The following is a 21,983-nucleotide window of genomic DNA, read 5'->3' as shown; positions in this document are numbered from 1 at the left end:
CAATTGCCATCGTCCATAACCACGGAACATGCTGGCTAGCCCTGCAAGGAGTTGGAGTCCAACAGAATTTGGAGGGCCACAGGATCACTATCACTGCACTATAGCATGACTTCTTCTTCTTCTTCTTCTTCTTCTTCTTCTTCTTCTTCTTCTTCTTCTTCTTTCTATACCACACTGTAGCCAAAGCTCTCTGGGCAGTTTACACAGATTAAAAACTATTAAAAATAAATTATACCAAGTGTAAAAGCATTTAAATGAAAACATAAACAGACAGCAGACACACAGGGAAGATATATCTAAAAACGATGTAAAACAATCAACCATAGATAAAACAAATCCAGGACCTGATTAAAAACTCAACATATGCTGCCAAATGCCTGAGTGAAGAGAAAAGTCTTAACCTGGCGCCAAAAAGATAACAATGTTGGTACCAGGAGGGCCTCGTCAGGGAGATCATTCCATAATCATTGCCTTTTCTGTGGTGGCCCCCATTCTATGGAATTCCCTCCCTAGTGACCTCCGCCATGCCCCCTCTTTGGTGACCTTCCACTGGGTTTTGAAAACCTGGCTGTTCAGGTGGGCATTTGGGGATAGGTTAGGGGTGTGTGTGTGTGTGTGTGTGTTACAGCAATGCTGTTTTGTTCAGTTGATAATGTAATTTGTTGTATTTCGTGTTATTTGCATTGTACGCCACCTAGAGTGGCTGGGTAGCTGGCCAGATGGCTGGCTGGCTAACTGGCTGTCTGGCTGGCTAAATAAATAAATAAATAAATGGGAGGCACCACCGAGAAGACCAAGAGACAGTACCCAGAGTGGAGGTGTGCAGACATGACCATTGGTGGTGGGTTGAGACGAGGGGCTGGGAAAGGACTGGAAATCCCCTTCTCTCTCCATGGATGGGGGAATGGATTTGGAGAGGGGGTCACCTCTCACTCAGTCCCATTCACCCTCCACAGATGCATTAAATGCATGCAAAGGTCTTGGTTTAGCCCACTCCAGAAGTCATGTTCAATTCAAAAACCATATGGTGACCCGCTCTCAACATGCCCATCCCTCCCAGGTCCACCCTTCGACTCTTGCGTTGAGTGGAAGGTCTGAAAGAGGAATCCAAGACTGTGCAGCTGAGCACGTGTACACTCCTCCATGTGATCAGGAGCCCCACACTATCCGGTTCTCAATCTCATTGTTACTGAATATGCACTTCTAGACACAAGTACGAACTTGAAGGTGTGCTGAGGACCAGCATTCGTGAAGGAACCTTTAGACCTTGGCAATATTGTGTATCCAGCCAGCGAAGTGGAACCTGGCAACACACACACACAAGCTTCTTTGAAAAAGGGGGAATTTCTTAAACACAAGCAAGAATTGAAAATGTACACTGCTGACTTCAGAGAAAATAACTTGGAGCAATCATAAACACGTACGTACAATCAGTTAGGCTCTTTGGAGCCTGCGGAGAGAACCAGATGATGAGGGAAATAGCTGTGTTCTCTCAGAAGCTGGATCCGTGGGTTCCAGAGCTTAAGATAGGCTGTGGATATGCACTGGCAGTCCGTACTGATAAAGGATGGGCTTCTAAGTGTGAGAGCTCCAAGAGGTGGAGAATAAGCCAATAGAGTCCCTAACACTCTTCAGTAAGAAAACAACAACAAAAGGCCTGGCGTAAGTGGGGAGGAAGGAACTGATTCCTGGAAACAATAACAATCTGGGGATCAAAATTTATGGTGCTTTTTGTGCTTCGCTCCTGTTTCCTCTCAGCTCACATCACCCAAAATCTGCATTCCTCAAGAATATTTAGTTACTGGTCTGCTTAGTTATTTAAGCTTTGGTGTGGGCTGGGTGCCACTTGCCTAATTACCCACACAGGAACAGCTTTCCGTGTCATCTGAAACTGGGAAGAATGCTTTGTTGGAGGGGAAATAACCTTCCCAGAACCCAACCATGGCCCATGGGTTATTTGAGGGTTGTTTCCCTCTCTAACAACTATGGTGCCCAGGTACGGATGGCACAACAAGCCACACCCAGGTGGGTAATTAGGCTGTCAGGGTTCCCCTTATGACTAGGAACCCCTGAGCAAGTCTTTAAGAGTCCCACCTTCCTTCTCTTAACCTTCCCCTTCCCAGTAACATGGGGTTTAGGCTGTAGATGTGGGGTGATTGCCACTTCAGACACTTGAGTGTTAACCACAACAGTTAACTGGTAAATTAAAGCAAGCAAATTGCAACTAAAGGTATTTACAGAATAGAGCTGAGTGATTCAAGAGGCATGAAGAAAAAATAAAGGTTGCAAAAGCACTAGTACCACTATCCCAGCAGACTTCTCCAGGCTGCTTCTTCCTGCTCTCTCTTCAGGTTCTGGTCTTCCTCTCTCTCTGGTCTCCCCCGTCTCCCTCTCTCTGGCTCTCTCTTTCTCTCTCTCTGGTAGGGATGGCAGAGAAATCTGCCGTGGACCCCAATGAGGCTGGATTCAAAGGAATCTGGCCTTGGGAGTCCACAGCAGAACAGGGCACTCACCTCCACCTCCCCCAGAATCCACTGTGAAGCTGTCTCCTCTCCGCGGCCAGCTCCATATAGCCAGCGATATGGTCGCCATCGCCATGCTGTATCACTGCTGAGGAGGAAGGAATCTGGATGCAAATGGTGTCCACTATGCCATTTGCAGCCGTAAAGGTCTTCGATTAAGCTAAATGCAGCTGTAAATGGCTGCATTTAGCTTAAACTAAGGGCTTTATGGCCGCAAATGGTGTCCACTATGCCATTTGCGTCCGTGGTAGGGATGGCAGAGAATTCCGCCACGGATCTCGGTGAGGCTGAATGTCAGTGCATTCGGCCCCCCAAAATCTGTGGCGGAATGGCCTGCCACCCCCCCGCCACCCCACGGATCCCCCCCGGGACGAGACGTACCTGGGGCGGATCTTCCGGGTGGCGGCGGCTGCGGCGGCTGGTCTTCCGACCATTTTCCGCCATTTGCAGACTTGTGGTTTTTTTTTCTTTTTTTTTTCAAGACGTGATAGGCTACGTAAAGATTTACGTAGCCTATCATGGCTGGGTAAAAAAACAAAAAAAACCCGTGTAATCAAATGGCGGTGGCTACGGCCGCCACCATTTGCGTTCCTTATTTTTGGTGTCTTAGTCTACATAAATATTTATGTAGACTAAGACGGCGAAAATAAGGGGAACGCAAATAGCATAGCGGGCGCTATTTGCATCCCTTTTTGATTCACTGTTTTAGCCTATGTAATTATTTACGTAGGCTAAAATGGTGAATCAAAAAGGGAGGCAAATAGCGCCCGCTATGCTATTTGCGTTCCCCTTTATTTTCACCGTCATAGTCTACATAAATATTTACGTAGACTAAGACGGCCAAAAATAAGGAACGCAAAAAAAAAATTGCGTATGCGGTTTTTTTTTTTTACCCAGAGCCCTCTGTGGCCAGAAATCCGGCTGCGGATGGCTCTGGCCTGGGCCTGGCCAGCTGCTCCACGGAGACGCCGCGGAGCATAGCTGGCCTTTGAGGATTCCAGTGGGGGGAGGAACGGAGCGCCTCCCCCCCGTCAAGGATTCCGGGGGGAGGGACGGAACGCCTCCCCACCACCACCATAAACATAATCCGTGGAAAGGTAAGTACATTTCATACATCCCTAGTCTGTAGTTTTTCCCACACTAGGCTAGCCTTAAACCTTGACATAGGCAAATGGCACCTGGTTAGGGATGTCAGAGAATTTCACCATGGACTGAAATGAGATCGAATTCCCTTCAGTCTGTGCCACGGAATCCTCTGCAGAATGGCACCACGAGGTTCTGCGGAGCCAGCAGTCATGCGGCTTTTTTTTCATCATCTGCAAAGAGTTGCAACGTTTTCGTAAATAAAAACGCAGTTTAGTATATTCTGATAATAAATACATAGTTTTTTTTTTAAAAAAATGAATTGTGTTCACCGCCTTGTTTGTGGGTGTTCTTTTTAAATTGAAATCTTCCATCTCTGTTTACTTTCAGCCAAAACACCTCCTCTCCTAGGGGCTTCCCAAAAAAAAGGCTGTCTTAGGTGTTCCTGAGCCATAAACTATTTGTTTAAAGCAATGCTGTTTGAAAGAAACTACCTTTTAAAATGACCATGCCAGTCCTGGAGCGGCATGGTTATCTTAAAAGGTTTTTTCTTTCTTTCAAACAGCATTGCTTTAAACAAATAGTTTATCACTCAGGCACACCTAAGACAGCCTTCTTTTGGGAAGCCTCTAGGAAGAGGAAGTGTTTTGGCTGAAAGTAAACGGAGACGGAGGATTTCAATTTTTTAAAAAAGTAAATATTTACAAAAAATAGCTATTCTTACAGAACTTATGCAGACTCACAGAGACAGCTGGGCACTGGAATTAAAGTTGTGAGTACGGATTTATCTTTGTAATTTTCGGAGCGGAAAAAAAAGAGGAGAATTCCAGGGTCTTGTGAACGGCGAAATGAGCACTGGCCACAAACTGCAGAAGTCAAGCGGCACGGAAGGTACACAACTTGTACATCCCTACACCTGGTACACGCTGGCACCTACCATGGCTTAAACAAGCCAAGGTGGCTTGTTTAAGTTGCAGTGGTCATACAAACCTGATCACTGCTGGTCTCACCATGGTCAAGTTTCAATTACAGAAATTCTGACCCCAGAAGGAGAAGGTTCCACACCCCTTTATAAAGAAATAGAGGCTAAGTCTGGAAAACCCTTCTGCCCTTCACCAACTTGGTGGCCTCCAAATGTGTTGGACTACAATTCCCACCATCATCAGCAGGCACAGCCAATGGGGATAATTGGGGTTCCAGCCCAGCACAGAAGGAGGAAACTAAATTGTGGGAGGCTGGCCTAGAGCATACTTTGTCCCATGAATCAGCTTAACTTTCTGAAAGCTGAGTTCTAAAGTTCATTTTATGCACATCTATGGGATGTTTGCTTAAGGCAGAGGCTTGAAGTGGGAGGCCGATGGCCCAGAGGCAGCGGAAAGGAAATACAATCTTGCTTGCACCTAAATTAATTGGGAAGCCATTTTATGCACCCCATTTTTCTTTATTACAGTATATGAAAAATTATTTAATAGGTCTTATTAGAAGGGAAGTGCCCAAAGCTAGGAGGGGCACTGCCAGATGGGCCTGGATAAAGGGAGATGGGGCAGGCTACGAGTTTTTAAGCAGCATCTACAAAAGCCAACCAGCACCACCACTGCATTGCTTCCATCACAGTTTCATAGTTTGCCCTCTGACATCCTCAGAACTGGGAATCCAAATTTTCCAGGAATGCTTTAGAAGGAGGCTCCAGCCTAGGAACTTTTCTTTGTATACAAATGAATCAACCTCTCTGCTCCATTCTGACTGGACAGGAGAACACTGGGTGCTGAAGGTTTCATCACTGACATTATTTATGTAATGCAGCCTTCCCCTACCTCATGTTTTGGCCTTAAACTCCCATCCGCTCCAGTCAGCGAAGCCAATGATCATAACAGAATTTAAAGGAAGATTGGCATTTTTCAGCCAGTCAAGGGGAAAGTCATGGAGATTAAAAAATGGCTTTCTGGGAAATCTTGCCAGCAGAAACATATTAGCCACACCCAGCAGCCTACAATTAGATGCACTTCACCCCCATTGGCCTTCTTTGGTGCGGCACATATGGAGGGAGGCACTCCTCTGGAGGTCTATCCTGGAGCTTAGTTTACACACTCGTGGCAGAAAGATGTGCTAAAATGCCAGGATTTGAGAGCAGACTGTCCGACATCTGGTTGCAAGGGAGCAATGATTTATTTCACCCTTTGCGAATCTGGCTCCCTCCAGATGTGTTGGACTACAATTCCCATCACACCAGTCATGATGCCCCATGCTGGCTAGGGATGATAGGGCTCTTTGATCAACATATCTATAGGGCACCAGGTTGGCAAAGGTTGCCTGGATTGAATGTTCCCCTACTTTTTGGGGAAAAAACCTAACTGCCAATCATCATCACCACCATCATCATCATCTAACGCTTGAGAGAGAAAGGTTCTCTCATGGTCCATTCCTGCTCTGCTGACTTTCTACTTGCAGGGAGGGTTGGTTTTCTTTGTTGTTCATTTTTACATAGGGAGACATTAAATATGTGACCCCCAACTTTAGTCTGAGAACACTGAACAACTTGGCATGACCACAGGGCTGATCAAGGACCATCTCACCCTGAGGGGAGGGGAGGTTCTGCTTTCAAAAAGTGCCCCGCAGTAACATGTCTTTACTGTTTTGTTATATACCTTTCTCAGTTGATTTCTTTGAAGTTGTTGGCCTCAGTCCATAGAGATTACAGCTTCTGAGAGAGAGAGAGAGAGAGAGAGAGAGAGAGAGAGAGAGATTATATTTATTTTCTTTTTAATGTCCAGAACAAAGATTCCAAAAATGATTCTTTCCTATGTGTCACCTATATTCATTGAAAATGTCTCTTAGAACCAAATTGGAACTTCTGTTGGTACCGATAGCTCACCCATGGGTGTTACAAATGCAAAGCACGGTATGCAAAGATGTGGAGAATAAATAATACGTTGCTTCAGGGCAAATAATATGTTTCAAAACCCGAATCCGAGGTCGCAGCTCCAGGTTGAAGGAGGGGCTTGGCAAAATGCCCTTTGGTGAGCTTCTTCCCATGTCAGTGGCCGCAACAACGGGCAGAAGTACCCAGAAGGACAGCCATATTTCCCCCCACACAGTGACCCTGGGAACAATGCTACATTGTCACCTACCATAATTCTCTGGGGCATTTCAGTCTGCAATATTAAAGATTTACTGCCACTTGCCAGTGAAATTAAGTTTAATAATAACAACAACAGCAGCAACAACAACAATAATAATAATCTACCATCTTCAATGCCTCTTGAAAGTTTTAACATTTGGTGTGCTATTGTATTTCCTTTTAAAATACTTTTTTTTTATCAGACTCCTTTTAGAGGAGGGGTGCGCAACCTTTTCAGCCGTGAGGGCTACATCGATGTCGGATGCAGTGGTGTGTCTGTGCACACACATGAACACACATGCACTCGTGCGCACATGCCCACACAAATACACAAAGATTCACATATAACTCACATACAACATGCAACTCACTCTTCTCACACACACTCACCCCAGCCCCCACTCTCTCACACACCAGTAATTCCCGCACTCACACCGGTTGCATGGCGTCTGCTCTGATTAGACAAAACCAACACACCTCCGAGAAACCGCCATTCTCAAACTGAGAGGAGCTTGGAGACAAGAGCAGTTATCCTGCTGAACCGCGCCCCCTCCCCAGGGGAAACTGGCATCCACTGGCCCCTGGGCGGGAACGTCAGACACTGGGGCCAGTTCTGTTGTTCAGTTTGGGGTTTTGAGCATGTGGTTCTTCCTGTATTTGTTGTGTTTAATAAATATTGTAAGCCACTTTGAGGACTCTCATCAAAAACTGGGATTTAACTCCAATACATAAATAAATAAATAAATAAATAAATAACCAAACCACACTTTTTTGCACCCCGTTAGAGAAGGTCAAATATGCCAATGAATTTCAGCTTGGTTGCTTCTGGTATGCATAATTCCGTGTTCAAAATCAAAAGAAAACCGATGGAGTTTAAAGTCAAGAAGAAGGCAACATATATCTGTTTAACTGAATTGTTTCAAAATGGTCATATAAACATATAAAATGACATGGGCACATTTAATGTACATTTGTGCTATCATTCGTCTCTTTTGAGGGGGTGTATTCTTCTCTTGGAGTGATGTGTAAGTGGCCAATTTTGCCAGGAGGCTCTGTAGGCTGACACTGAGAAGGAGTGTGAGCCTCCCTCAGCAAATACCCAATAATGCCGACCAGCGACATCGACTCTGAAAAGAGGTGCCATTGTGTGTCACTCTCATCACTCTGACAGGAAACAGTGGGTGGAATTGTGGGTCCACCCATCCTTAGAACGGACCCACCAAAATCACTAGAGGTTAAATCAGAAAGACTTTTGGTGCCACTGGGGCAGCTCGGCAGTTCAGACAGGAAATGTAGAAGGAAATACACGGGTCACAAAACTAAGTGGAGAGAGATATGGGCCATTTGTGAAGGTTTTGCAATCTTTGGTAGGAGGTGCCGGTCCTGCCCATTCCTGTTAAAGTATAATCCCATGCACAGTATAGCCAGATCGTTCCAGGGACGCATTCTGCAGTGCTACATTCACCTGCAGAAAGGAATCTGAGCCAGGTGAGGTGATACCTGTATAGCTTTCTTTCAGTGGAAGGGAAAAGGGGTATAGCTTTTTCAGTAGCTTGAAGGCTGGGGAATTCCAATGCTACATGGAAGTGAGGAAGGGGTACTACTAAAACCAAGTTTACAATTGAACTTATGTACTGGACATCTGCAATAATTGTGCCTTTTTAATGTCTTATTATGAGTCCTCCTTCCGATCTAGCCTATTACACTCTGTGCATCAAAGGGTGCAATCCAGAAAGCCAAAGGAGAACCTTGGGATATTAGATCATCTAATCCAGTCAGTCACCCTCTTTCCAGCCATGGCAATCAGAAAGCTAAGAAACAGGGCCTGAAGGCAACAGATGTGCCTGGCTGTTTATCCCAGGCATGTAGGGCACACAGATAGACTGCTTCTGAAGATGGAGGTTCCTTAGCTATCATGGCTGATTGCTGTTTACAGACCTGTCCTCTGTGTCTAATCCTTTTTTTTTTTTTTTATGACATTGGTGCCATTGCCACAGCCCAGCATGTTGCTTGGCACTTAAGAGATCTGGAGCTCAGGCCCAGGGAACAGATATCTGCATAAAAATTGCATATGTTGATTTATATCTATATAGTAAAAGGTAAAAGGTAAAGGTGTCCCCAACCAGTCGTGTCCGACTCTAGGGTGCGGTGCTCATCCCCGTTTCTAAGCCGAAGAGCCAGCGCTGTCCGAAGACGCTTCCGTGGTCATGTGGCCGGCATGACTGAACACCAAGGTGCACGGAACGCTGTTACCTTTCCCGCTGAGGCAGTACCTATTTATCTACTTGCAATTTCTTGCTTTCGAACTGCTAGGTTGGCAGAAGCTGGGACTGAAGACGGGAGCTCACTCCGTCACGCAGCACTCGGGTCTCGGGTCTCGAACTGCTGACCTGCCGACCTTCCAGTCTGCAGTTCAGCGTCTTAACCACTAAGCCACCGCGGCCCCTCTATATCTATATCTATATCTATATCTATATCTATATAGACTAACACAGAAATAATTACCGGGGTGATGCCAGTTTCACAGGTGGCAAAGCGAGCCAGGTCATTTCTCAGCCAAATGATCTCAAATAAAATAAAATCTTTGATTAATTTGCATCTTACCCAGGATCGCCCCAAACCAAAGAGAGAAGTTCCCCCCACCCTTCTTCTAAGCATAATTGCTATGCAAGGATATATTTGCTGATAGTGGGGGAACATTGCAACAGGTGGGGAGGGGAAAGGTAACCTTCCCTCCCCAGCTGAAATTCCCCTTGAAAAATCACCCCATCCACGGCAATTGTGCTATGAAAGAAACCTCCCACTGGAATCAGTGCACACTCTGAGTTCTAGGAAATAGATCCAGGGCCCTAGGAAAGAGATTTAGGGTCTTTACAACTTCAAACAAATCTCTTTCTTCAGAGTTTACAACTTTCTCAGCTGTTGTTGCTTCCTCTAACAAACCTGAAAACAGTGGAGGATTTTTCAACATAGAAGGAGCGAGACATGGGGATGTAACAGATGGGTTCTCTGTGTGTGGGGGGGCTTCCCTCCCTCTCCCAGCAACCTCTCCTCCCAACCTAACAGGCCAAATAGGGCAGGGGAAACCTAGGGAGCCTTGGGCAGGATCTCTTAATCTCCAAGCTCCTTCCGTGGGCTTGAGTCAGGGAGAATAGGGGCTTTGGGCTTCGCCTAGGAGCATACCATCATGATTTTACAATACTGCCCTTTACATTTTCTTATCTAATTAGGATTTCCCCCCCCCAACATTTAAGCATCAATATAAAGAAACTGATCCTAATGATTATCAACAGTCACTTTATTCTAAACTTTGGACACAACATTCTTTTCCCAGCTTCCCCTAGTCGGCCAGCCGACACTAAACATTACTAATTCTCTGTTACAAAATTTGATGAGCTCTTCTTTTTGTCATTTCAACACCATAATCCAGCTTGAACAACTTAAAATTCCTAAGCATGCATCCCAATGGGTCTCAGCTGTTCTGTTCCAAGGACCGCCCCAATCCCCCCCCCGCCAGCCCTATATTATTATTTTTTTCTTTATCCAATTGCTGCTTAAGCAAGGCTCAATTGGACAAGATTTGGAGATTTTCACTCCCCAAACGGCTCAGACAGTGCGGAACCCTTACCTCATGGTGTACCCTAATAACGACCCCTCAGACAGTGTCCTGTCCTCCAAAAGACCGCCACTAGCTTCATCTCTTTAGGAGTCCTTTGCTAGCTGGGTTGCCAGGCAACAGTCACCTCAAACCTCACGGTGAACCAAACAAGGTCCAGGGCGCCCTCCGCTTGGGTTGATCCAGCATTTGCCTAGCTCACAGGTCACACAGGGAGTCTCGGCAAAGTCGCCAGATTTGTTACAAAAATTGTGTTCTTTTCCCTGGTAGACTTTCCAATTCATTTACCAAGAACGAGAGGAGGCAGAGATCTGGTCCAACATGATTTTATTCTGCAGAATAAGGCAACCTTTGGGGCTACGCACCAACAAAGGTCGCAATCAAGTAATGTGATCCAGAGGCTTATATACACAAAGTCTCTGGGGGTTGTCTTACGCCTGCTCTCTACCACTTTCTTTGTCTAGCTGAAAGGGAGACAGGAAACAGACAACACCTTTTACATACTCAGGCACAGGTAGAGAGAGGCAACAGACGGCTAGTTGTGTGCTCTAATGTAAACACATCCTTGGCATTCCTGAGTCTCTGATAAGGCACTGTGTCTTTGTTTAGCATGGCAATCTCACACAGAGGTAGAATAGACATAGCCTAGCTTATAAAATCATGGGATAACAGACATATTACAACTGAAATTTCTATAACAAACGGACAAATGCAACACAACAGCAATGATAAAATTATGAGATGAGAAAAATAAAAACTGTCCAACCAACAAACCACAAGAAACAAACATCTCTCCCCCCATTATTTTAAACACCACGAAATATTTAAGATGCCTGGACAAACAGGAAGATTTGGATTTGGTGCCGAAAGAAAGCAATATCTGCAATGCTCATATTTCGAGGGAGGGGATTCTAAAGGCAACTGGCCACAGAAGGCAGCGTTTCATTAGAGAATAAAATGGAAAACTAGGGGCAGAGATGGAATGGAATAGTCTAATAAAGGGCACGGCTGGCAGGATAGAACTCTGAGCTTGAACATTTTGTTGTCTGTTCCACTTGTTCTAAGTAAGGACAAAAAACCTCTGCATTTTAGGCAGAAAAAAAGGCCTACCACTCCCAGCATGCCTCAACCAGCTATGGCTGAGGCACGCTGGGAGGTGAAACCCTTTTTTTCTGTCCCAACATGCATAGGATTGTGCTTTAAGTGCTTAAAAATAACAACAAAAAGCCCCTGTTGAGTTGATAAATCAGGAGACATATTCCTATCTTATTGTTTACCACAGGATCAATATGCACTTGCACCATCTTGGGACCATTAAACACTGTCATGTCAGGGTAAGATGTGGCTTATCAAAGGAAGGGGAGTGCAAAGAGGATGCCACAGTTTGTGTGCTTGCATTGTGGTGCACTTGATGCAGATGTGGAGGTGCTATGGCTGTGCACCTGCCTATCGCACTCTGCATGGGCTGCTGCTGCTGCCACTTCGCATCTTCACCTTCTGCTGTAGGCCTTTTCACCTGGGGAGGTTGGGGACAGCTACAAAGTAGGGATGTACGGACTGTGTAAAATCCGCTCCGTCTGTGTCTCGTGGATTGTCTGGAGCCTTTTGTTCCGTTGTCCGCCCACGGACGGATGCGAATATGTTTTTTCATTGAGCAGAAAAATGCGCAAATAATTATTAAAGTATTTACGTAAGCATTTCCATAATTTACCTTAGTGAGTAATATTTAGTGTATTGCCTCCATTCCATTCAACATTTCCTCAGCAGAAACTTACATACTTTGCTACGAATTTGGAAATTTGTATGCGTAAATTTTGGGAAAGTAAAAAAATTATCCGGAACTCCACAGACTCCGTGCAGCTGGAGGGGGTCGCTCCACAGCGGATTCCACAGGTGGGATTCTTAGAAATCCAAGCTCATTTTAGTCCATCTCGAATTTCTCCAGCATCCCTACTGTAACGCACAAACTAGGTGTTTACCTCCCCATGGCCGCTAGTGGGCAGTGGCACTTAAGAAGGACAGGGAATGCCCCAACACAGGCAGCGGATGGTCCTGTGGCAGAACATGAACAGAACCTCTCTTCCCTCAGATTCATCCCAACTGTGCTGTGAAGTGACAGAGAGTCCCGACAATTCCCCACCATGGGCTGCCTGCGGATTAGTGCTGCCATCTGCTCTTTCATCAGCTTCCTGCTGTTCCTCTCTGCCCTGGCCTCAGACAACTGGGTGACTGGCAATGCCAACATGGGCCTGTGGAAAGTTTGCAAACTGGGCCACCCATGTGTGCCATCTGGAATGAATGTGGAAGGTAAGATCCTGCTTGGAAAATGACAACTAGACTAGAGGTGTGGTAGTCAGGAGTACACTAAGTTCCGCCTCATGTCCTAATGCTTGCATGGCGGTACACTGGATGGGTCAACCCTCTGAAGGTCTTCAGTGGTGCCTCCCAGGGTGTGTGGCAAATTTCCACCCAGAGAACAGCAGGTGAGGACATCAGGGAAGCAGAAGCAAGCTCCATTTTATCCCTGCAGTCATGACAGTGCCATGATTGATATGAGCTTAAAATGCAATGTTGTGCATGCTCAAGGGTTGTTGGGTTTGTTTGTGCAGGATCAGCAAAGATTCTATCATATAAGGACTGCAGAAGCACTTGTAAAGCATGGAATGGTGGCTGCCTGGGGAAGGGAAATGTTATCTGTGTGCTTCACAACTGAAGCAATACACAAGGCTGTATGAAGTCCCATGCACCCAAGAACATTAAGTCCGGGGTCTAAAATTACCCACCTGCACCATTGCAGGCAGCACTGAAGACTGAAACATTTACTTATTCCAGTTTTTAATTTGGCATATCATACATTTCTTTCACATTTTGCTGAAAACTACTGAAGCACTTTGTTCAGCCTTCTTGACGAAGGAAATCCGACATTTGATTGGTGAAGCTCTGAGCGGTGTTTCAAGGGTTATTAAGGTTTTCCTGCCCCATTAATGCCTATGACAGCAACTGCTGGCAAAGTGATGCAGCGCATACTCAGTTTCATTCTGAAACTAGAATGCTGCCAGTACTGCGAGGTTTTCAGAGGCAGAGAGGAAATCTAGTGGATTATATGTATGGTGCCTATTCCTTTAGTTATGGAATATGTCCTCTCAGGGTGAAACTATTCCTTGCTACATGGATTGTCACCCGCATGGGCGTGTGTTTTCTCTGCCATGCTTTTCTATAGTTGGTGCTTTTTTCACTCCCTGTGTAGTCTCCCCAGGCTTTTTCTTCTCTCAAATCTCCCTGAAAGATTTGAGAGAAGAAAATCTCTCAAATCTACATAAATTCTGGCAGACCTTTTTGCATACTTTTACAAAACGGGGGGGGGGGATCCAGTTCCATCACTGAGGGGACAACAGAACAAAAGATGCCTGATAATCCACGAAACATAGACATGGTCATCCTTAGTCATCCCATTGGCATCCTGCTGGAGTTGGAAACATGGGGCACAGTAAAAGGCTTGAATGGAAATGTTGAGATGAAGTGTGGGGTCAGGTATCAAATGGGAGGTTTGCAAATAACTGTGACACAGGGCCAGCCCTCCCATTAGGCCGAATTAGGAGGTTATTTTCGTGGCCTTGCATGGTAAGACTGGGATTAGGGGAGAGGAGATATTAAGTAAGGTATTCATAATGGTGACTGTTGTCCCCCTGCCCCAACCCCACCCACTCTCTTGTCTTCCTGTAGGCTACATTCACGCCACCAGAGCTTTCATGTTGATGGCAGCGGTCCCTGGGGCCATCTCCTTCTTCAGCCTTTGCTTCTCGTGTTGTTGCCCACATGTTGGCTCCGTCTCCCTGGCCAGGATGGCAGCCATAGCCAGCTTTATAGCAGGTATTATATTTCAAGGTTTCATATTTATAGATGTCATTTTCGATGCTTTCTGTGCTGTCTTTCTGCCATTTGGCTGTGTTCAGACATCACAAATTCGAGATTAGAGTGAACAAGCAAGCAGTACATGTCCAATTGGTCCTGTTGCCAGCAAAGAAAGGTGAGGAGGAGGGGAGCTCATCATCAGCTCCTGCAATTGGCAAGAAGTATGAAGACTTGTGGATTGGCCAGTCACAGTATGAATACTAGGAGCCTGTCTTCTACCCAGCTTGGTCAACTGAGCTCTTCTGTCTGCATTAGGGAGGTCCGGACGGTGCAGGGAAATCCATCCCTCTTGGAGCTCAATGTATTTCCCCCGAGCCCCTGGCTTAGCTTTAGTGAGCTGAGCCACAGGCTCCCTGCCAGAACTTGTGGGCGCTGTCCACAAATGGCTCCTTTTCCCCCTCATGGGTCCCAGGACGTGTCCAGGCTCATCTTGAATGCCTCCAGTGTGGGAGAGCCCACCACCTCCCTAGGTAATTGGTTCCATTGTCATATTGCTCTAACAGCCAGGTAGCATTTCCTGATGTTCAGACGAAATCTGGCTTCCTGTAACTTGATCCCATTATTCTGTGTCCTGCACTCTGGGATGATCGAGAAGAGATCCTGGCCTTCCCCTCTGTGACAACCTTTCAATACTTCAAGAGCGCTATCCTATCTCTCCTCAGTCTTTTCTTCTCAAGGCTAAACATGCCCAGTTCTTTCATTCTCTCCTCATAGGGCTTAGTTTCCAGTCCCCTGATCATCATCGTTGCCCTCCTCTGAACCCTCTCCAGTTTGTCTGCATCCTTCTTAAAGTGTGGTGCCCAGAACATATATTATGTATATTTGCACATTTGCACACGGCAGCAGCGATGGGTGGCAGGCGGCTTTGGTACAGACTCCTGCCACTGCCGCCATGCACAAACCCCTGACACTCTCATTGCTGATGCCGGCAAGCGGAACACAAGGGCTTTCCACCAGCTTCCAGTGCTATGGTACTAAAAGACCCTGCTCTGAGTCATCTTCAGCTTAATCTCCAAAGGTGGAGGCATTCAAAGCAAAGAGGTCTAAAGATGTGGGGAATGTGATCAATGGATAGACTGTCCTTTCGGTATGAGGAGCTCAAGGCAATAGGGCTTCGCTGACGTGTGAAGTCTGGTTTACATGAACATTTGGCATGCTTTTTGTTCCCCTCTTGCCCTCTTCTTCTCTCTTTCCAGCCCGTTTATGTGAGCCCGCCCCCACACCGGCACTGCTACTGCAGTGTGCAAATGGCTCCTTCTTCCTCCCAGGCCCAGGAGCAAGAAGACGTTCTTGCACAGGGGCCCCACTGTGCCCAAAATGAAGGATGAGAGAGGAGAACCACTCCCCACTCATCCTTCTGCCCCTGCTGCCATGCCACCATACAAACACGGAAAATCCACCAGCTGGCCCAAAGCTCGCCAAAAATCTGCCAACTCACCGAGCTTGACACCCCTAGTCTGCATGCGAATAACTGACCTCAAGGACCCTAGGCCAGAGTACAAACGCTCTTGGCTGGGATTTGTGCTCAGCTGCACAGAGGCCTGGCATGGCCTTGGTCCGACACCTGGCAACCCTTGTCTCCGTCGCATTCGCTAAGTCGGAACCTGTCTCCTGCAAATGTCTGACATTCAACACACATCCCAGCAGCTCCCCCCTGTGATGATAGACAGAGAGGAGTTCTGCAGGAATATATGACTCCCTAGCGTGGCGTCACTGTATCGTCTTTTTGTCTCCTAGGTGTTTGTGCCATGGTTGGCATGACCACGTTCACAGCAGTATATTCTGATCGCTACGAGTGGCAGACAGGGAAATGGTACGATTGGGCTTTCGGTGTGGGCTGGGCCTCTGCAACTCTGTTCCTGTTAACTGGTGAGTATGTGCAGAACAGGAATGAGAACATCTCTTAACACATGGCATTCACAGACCTCTCCCCATCTTCACACACAGATATTCATATTTATTTATTTATTTATTTATTTATTTATTTTTATTTCATATCTGTACTGCCCAAACCCCCTTCATGGATCACTGCCTTGTTGTGGTGAAGGAGCTTGCATAACTCAGTGAAGCCATAAGCTATGCCGTGCAGGGCCACCCAAGACGGACAGGTCATAGCAGAGAGTTCTGACAAAACGTGGTCCACTGGAGAAGGAAATGGCAACCCACTCCAGTATTCTTGCCAAGAAAACCCCATGGAACGTATCACAAGGCTAAAAGATATGATGCCAGAAGATGAGCCCCTCAGGTCGGAAGGTGTCCAATATACTACTGGGGAAGAGCAGAGGGTATTTCCAATTAGCGCCAGAAAGAGTGAAGCGGCTGGGCCAAAGTCGAAAGGACACTCAGCTGTGGATGTGTCTGGTGGTGAAAAGAAAATCTGATGCTGTAAAGAACAATATTGTTTAGGAACCTGGAATGTAAGATCAATGAATCAAGGTAAGCTGGAGGTGGTCAAACATGAGATGGCAAGATTGAACATCAACATCTTGGGAATCAGCAAACTAAAATGGACAGGCATGGGCGAATTTAATTCAGGTGACCATCATATCTACTACTGTGGGCAAGAATCCCTTAGAAGAAATGGAGTAGCACTCATAGTCAACAAAAGGGTGGGAAAAGCAGTACTGGGGTACAATCTCAAAAATGATAGAATGATCTCAGTACGAATCCAAGGCAAACCATTCAACATCACAGTAATTCAAGTCTATGCCCCAACCACTGATGCTGAAGAAGCTGAGATTGATCGGTTCTATGAAGACCTACAACACCTTCTAGAACTAACACCAAAAAAAGATGTCCTCTTCATCATAGGGGATTGGAATGCTAAAGTAGGAAGTCAAGAAATCACCAGGATAACAGGCAGGCATGGCCTTGGTGTACAAAATGAAGCAGGACAAAAGCTAATAGAGTTTTGCCAAGAGAACATGCTGATCATAGCAAACACTCTTTTCCAACAGCACAAGAGACGACTCTAAACATGGACATCACCAGATGGTCAATATGGAAATCAGATTGATTATGTCCTTTGCAGCCAAAGATGGAGAAGCTCTATACAGTCAGTCAAAACAAGACCTGGAGCTGACTGTGGCTCAGATCATGAGCTTCTTGTTGCAAAATTTCGGCTGAAATTGAAGAACGTAGGGAAAACCACTAAACCATTCAGGTACGACCTAAATCATATCCCTTATGAATATACAGTGGAGGTGAGGAATAGATTGAAGGGATTAGACCTGATAGACAGAGTGCCTGAGGAACTATGGATGGAGGTCCGTAACATTGTTAAGGAGGCAGCAACGAAATCCATCCCAAAGAAAAAGAAATGCAAGAAAGCCAAGTGGCTGTCTGATGAGGCTTTACAAGTAGCTGAGGAAAGAAGGGAAGCGAAAAGCAAGGGAGAAAGGGGAAGATATATCCAACTGAATGCAGATTTCCAGAGAATAGCAAGGAGAGACAAGAAGGCCTTCTTAAATGAACAATGCCAAGAAATCAAGGAAAACAATAGAATGGGAAAGACTAGAGATCTCTTCAAGAAAATTGGAGATCTCAAGGGAACGTTTTGTGCAAAGACGGGCATGATAAAGGACAAAGAAGGCAGGGACCTCACAGAAGCAGATGAGATTAAGAAGAGGTGGAAAGAATACACAGAAGGACTATACAGGAAAGATCTGAATGTCCCTGATAGCCATGATAGTGCAGTCATTGAACTTGAGCCGGACATCCTCGAGAGTGAAGTCAAGTGGGCCTTAGGAAGCATTACTAACAACAAAGCTAGCGGAGATGACAGTCTTCCAGCTGAGCTATTTAAAATCCTAAAAGATGATGCTGTTAAAGTGCTGCATTCCATATGCCAACAAATTTGGAACACTCAACAATGGCCGCAAGACTGGAAAAGGTCAGTTTACATTCCAATTCCAAAGAAGGGCAACGCCAAAGAGTGTTCAAACTACCGCACAATTGCACTTATTTCACATGCCAGCAAGGTGATGCTCAAAATCCTACAAGCTTGGCTTCAGCAGTATGCGAACCGAGAACTACCGGAAGTACAAGCTGGGTTTCGAAGAGGCAGAGGAACTAGAGATCAAATCGCCGACATTCGCTGGATCATGGAGAAAGCAAGAGAATTCCAGAAAAACGTCTATTTCTGCTTCATTGACTACACTAAAGCCTTTGATTGTGTGGATCACAACAAACTGTGGCAAATTCTTAAAGTGATGGGAGTACCAGACCACCTTACCTGTCTTCTGAGAAACCTGTACGAGGGTCAAGAAGCAACAGTAAGAACCAGACGTGGAACAACCGAGTGGTTCAAAATTGGGAAAGGAGTACGACAAGGCTGCATATTGTCACCCTGCTTATTTAACTTATATGCAGAGTACATCATGAGAAACGCCAGGTTGGATCAATCACAGGTCGGAATTAAGATTGCTGGGAGAATCTTCAACAACCTCCGATATGAAGACGGTACCACCGTAATGGCAGAAAGCGAAGAGGATCTAAAGAGCCTCTTGTTGAGGATGAAAGAGGAGAGTGCAAAAGCTGGTTTGAAACTCAACATTAAAAAAACGAAGATCATGGCATCTGGCCCCATCACTTCCTGGCATATAGAAGGGGAAGAAATGGAAGCAGTGACAGATTTTATTTTCTTGGTCTCCAAGATCACCGCAGATGGTGACTGTGGCCATGAAATTAAAAGACGCTTGCTCCTTGGGAGGAAAGCTATGGCAAACCTAGACAGCACAGTAAGAAGCAGAGACATCACCTTGCCGACAAAGGTCCATCTAATCAAAGCTATGGTTTTCCCAGTAGTAATGTATGGCTGTGAGAGCTGGACTATAAGGAAGGCTGAGCACCGAAGAATGGATGCTTTTGAACTGTGGTGCTGGAGAAGACTCTTACGAGTCCCCTGGACTGCAAGGAGGTCAAATCAGTCAATCCTAAAGGAAATCAATTGGAAGGACAGATACTGAAGCTGAAGCTCAAATATTTTGGCCACCTAATGCGAAGAGAAAACTCTCTGGAAAAGACCCTGATGCTGGGAAAGATTGAAGGCAAAAGGAGAAGGGGACAGCAGAATATGAGATGGCTAGATAGCATCACCGATGCAATGAATATGAACTTGAGCATGCTCCGGGAGAGAGCGCAGGACAGGAAGGCCTGGCGTGCTATGGTCCATGGGGTCACGAAGAGTTGGACACGACTGAATGACTGAACAACAACAACTGCCCAAATAGCTGCAGCTTTCTGGGAGGTTTATTCGACCTTTATGACATGTCTCAGTGCCTTTTATTACAAAACCATTAGAGATGGCCTCCTCATGGTTTTCCTGAATCATAGAATCATAGGGTTGGAAGGGGTCTACAAGACCATCGAGTCCAACCCTCTGCTCAATGCAGGAAGCCTGATTCCCAGGCGGTCTCCCATCCAAATACTAAGCAGGGCTGACCCTGCTTAGCTTCCAAGATCAGACAAGATTGGGCGCATCCAGCCCTTTGCTCAATCTCATAGAATCATAGGGTTGGAAGGGGCCTACAAGGCCATTGAGTCCAACCCCCTGCTCAGTGCAGGAAGCCTGATTCCCAGGCAGTCTCCCATCCAAGTACTAACCAGGGCTGACCCTGCTTACCTTCCCAGGCACATCAAACCATGAAGATCCCTTTTTGATTTCATAGAAGGTGTGGAACAGAGCTTAGACTTTTTTCTTTCTCTCACCTCTCTAGAAAAAGTCTGCTGCTTTGCAGAATTTTCTCCAAGTATTATTTTTTCTGGCAGCCCTTTCCCCCCGTGATGCCCTAAGGATGTCGGATGAATCCATCCAAAGGGTGAAGCTCGCTGAGCTTTCATGAGCTTGCCGCCCCCCCAACATTGCATCACTTTCTTACGAGCTGGCCCAACCCAATCTGCTTCGATTTGGGCCACTTTGTGGATTGGGGGGGGGTCTTTGCATAAAATCAATTTGTGGACATTTCAGCTGCAGTTTAAGCAAATTAGGCAAATTGTGGCCATAATTTGTGTCATTTGTGCAAACTGTGGAGGCAATTTGCACAAATGGCTTTATCTTCAGATAAAAACAAAAACAAAAAAAAAATCCCAGGTTTTGGGAAGAAACCTATGGCTTGTCTTGCAAATGCAAGCTGAATGAAGGGCACGGCAGAAATCTGGCGAGGCCAAAAAGGGCAGGATTTCCCCATAATGGATATTCCTATGATGCCCCAGAAGAATGCTAGGCCCATGGCATTGTGGAGGAGTCAAAACTGTGCCTAGCCTGCCAAAGCAGTTGCTGCCACTGCCGCTGCCGCTACTTCCCATGGCATTAAAAAAAAAATGTAGGGGGATAAAAGAAAACCATGCTGTTCCCATTGCTAGCAGTGAGCCAAGAGCCCCTGAGAAAATGTTGAAGAATTTCTCCTCTCCCTTGAGCAATTCAGTGAAATGGTGTGCGTATGTGTGTGCATCTCCCCGCCCCCCACCCCCGATATCTGTATCGATATGTACAGATATTGGATGACTCCACTTGCACAAAGTTCTGTTCTGGAGTCATTCTCCAAATGTACCACTGTGGGCTTCAGGTGAAGGTTCACAGCTACCTGGGACAATGGGGGGCCACCAGCTGTCAGCCAGGAGATACAAGACTGGGCTATACAGAGTCCTGGTCTGACATGGTATAAGTCAGCCTCATGTGTTCAATTTGACTCGCCTATAATTTCCAGATTTTTCAGGGATCCAAGAGGGATTCTTTAATAATGGCCTCACCATCACCTCACTGAGAGGACCAGAAGGAGGCACTCCCAAACTGGGGTTTATAATTTCTCTGCTGGTGCTCCATTGGCAGGTGTTAAGGGGTTAAGATACTTACAAGGCTTTCTACCACACACTTCTTAAAAAAAGAAGTCTCAGAATACTACAGCCATGTGAATTTTGTAAAAGAGAAGAACATATCTTGGGCTATGTGCATGAGAAGACTTTGAGGATCTGAGTTTCAAGCCACTGACACAAGTAGGAAGATAGCCCAGCTGGGGAGGGACTAGAAAGAAATAGCCAAGAAAATGATATTTGATCTGTTGCCCAAACCAATCATTTTTCTCTCCTGACAGGTACGCTTGCTTACAAAATACGAGAAAAAATATTGATATGAGGACTTGGAAAAGGCTGTGCCACCTTCTTTGGCTGCTGAGATGCTCATTCATGATTCCTTTATAATATAAATGAATGCAGATATACAAACAGTGAAGTAGCAACTATAAAGAACTGTGAAGGTTCCTCCTAAACCGAATCTTCGGAGGAATTCTGAAAGGAATTAAGAGAGTTTTTAACAATAATGATGAAGTTTCTCACATGGCTTTTGTACTTCCTGCCACAAACGCATACCAAATAAATAAATAAACCAAGTTACTAGTCACTGTGGTTGTAGAGAAGACTGAAAAGGTGTAAAGGCAAATAATTAGAAACTAAACATCTTTCTATACAAGCTATTCCCCACAGAGACCACAGGGTGATGAAACCTGTGGGCCTCCAGATGTTGAACTACAATTGTCATCACCTCTACTGCCTGGACATGCTGGCTAGGGCTGTAGCAACTTGGAATCCAACAACATCTGGAGGGTCACAGGATCGCTAGCATTGCACTGTAGCATAACCAAGAAATAGAACCGAGATTAGAACTATGCAGAGATGGCCAGAGTGGTGGTGCATTGAGAAGAGGGGCTGGGAAAGGACTGGAAATCTCCTTCTTTCC

At 45.8% G+C, this 21,983-nt stretch overlaps 1 protein-coding gene and 1 long non-coding RNA gene across 2 annotated transcripts; one reads left to right on the top strand and one right to left on the bottom strand.

Moving 5' to 3' along the window:
* Positions 1-3,000: 3,000 nt before the first annotated feature.
* On the bottom strand, positions 3,001-10,717 carry LOC146337825 (uncharacterized). Its single transcript, XR_014785106.1, has 3 exons — positions 10,352-10,717; positions 6,251-6,306; positions 3,001-3,838 (listed from the first exon to the last, which is right to left on the bottom strand). It is a non-coding gene; the product is annotated as an uncharacterized LOC146337825 (long non-coding RNA).
* Positions 8,150-21,668, top strand: LOC146337824 (protein NKG7-like). Its single transcript, XM_084815319.1, has 5 exons — positions 8,150-8,211; positions 12,429-12,646; positions 14,063-14,209; positions 15,989-16,120; positions 21,343-21,668. The coding sequence occupies exons 2-5, from the start codon at positions 12,481-12,483 to the stop codon at positions 21,381-21,383; spliced, it is 486 nt and encodes a 161-aa protein (XP_084671445.1). The 5' UTR covers positions 8,150-8,211; positions 12,429-12,480; the 3' UTR covers positions 21,384-21,668.
* The last annotated feature ends 315 nt before the right edge of the window (positions 21,669-21,983 follow it).

Source organism: Heloderma suspectum, chromosome 10 (genome assembly GCF_057233095.1).
Source record: "Heloderma suspectum isolate Gila_16-S chromosome 10, 16-S_ref, whole genome shotgun sequence".
NCBI classification, from domain to species: domain Eukaryota; kingdom Metazoa; phylum Chordata; class Lepidosauria; order Squamata; family Helodermatidae; genus Heloderma; species Heloderma suspectum.
The sequence above is the reverse complement of the archived record's forward strand: the minus strand, read 5'-3'. Positions and strand labels throughout refer to the sequence as shown.

Excerpts from the sequence above, each read along its gene's own strand:
- LOC146337824 (XM_084815319.1), top strand. The coding sequence starts at position 12,481 with ATGGGCTGCCTGCGGATTAGTGCTGCCATCTGCTCTTTCATCAGCTTC. Across the intron at positions 14,210-15,988 it reads CATAGCCAGCTTTATAGCAG|GTGTTTGTGCCATGGTTGGC; the intron begins GTATTATATTTC and ends TTTGTCTCCTAG. Across the intron at positions 16,121-21,342 it reads AACTCTGTTCCTGTTAACTG|GTACGCTTGCTTACAAAATA; the intron begins GTGAGTATGTGC and ends CTCTCCTGACAG.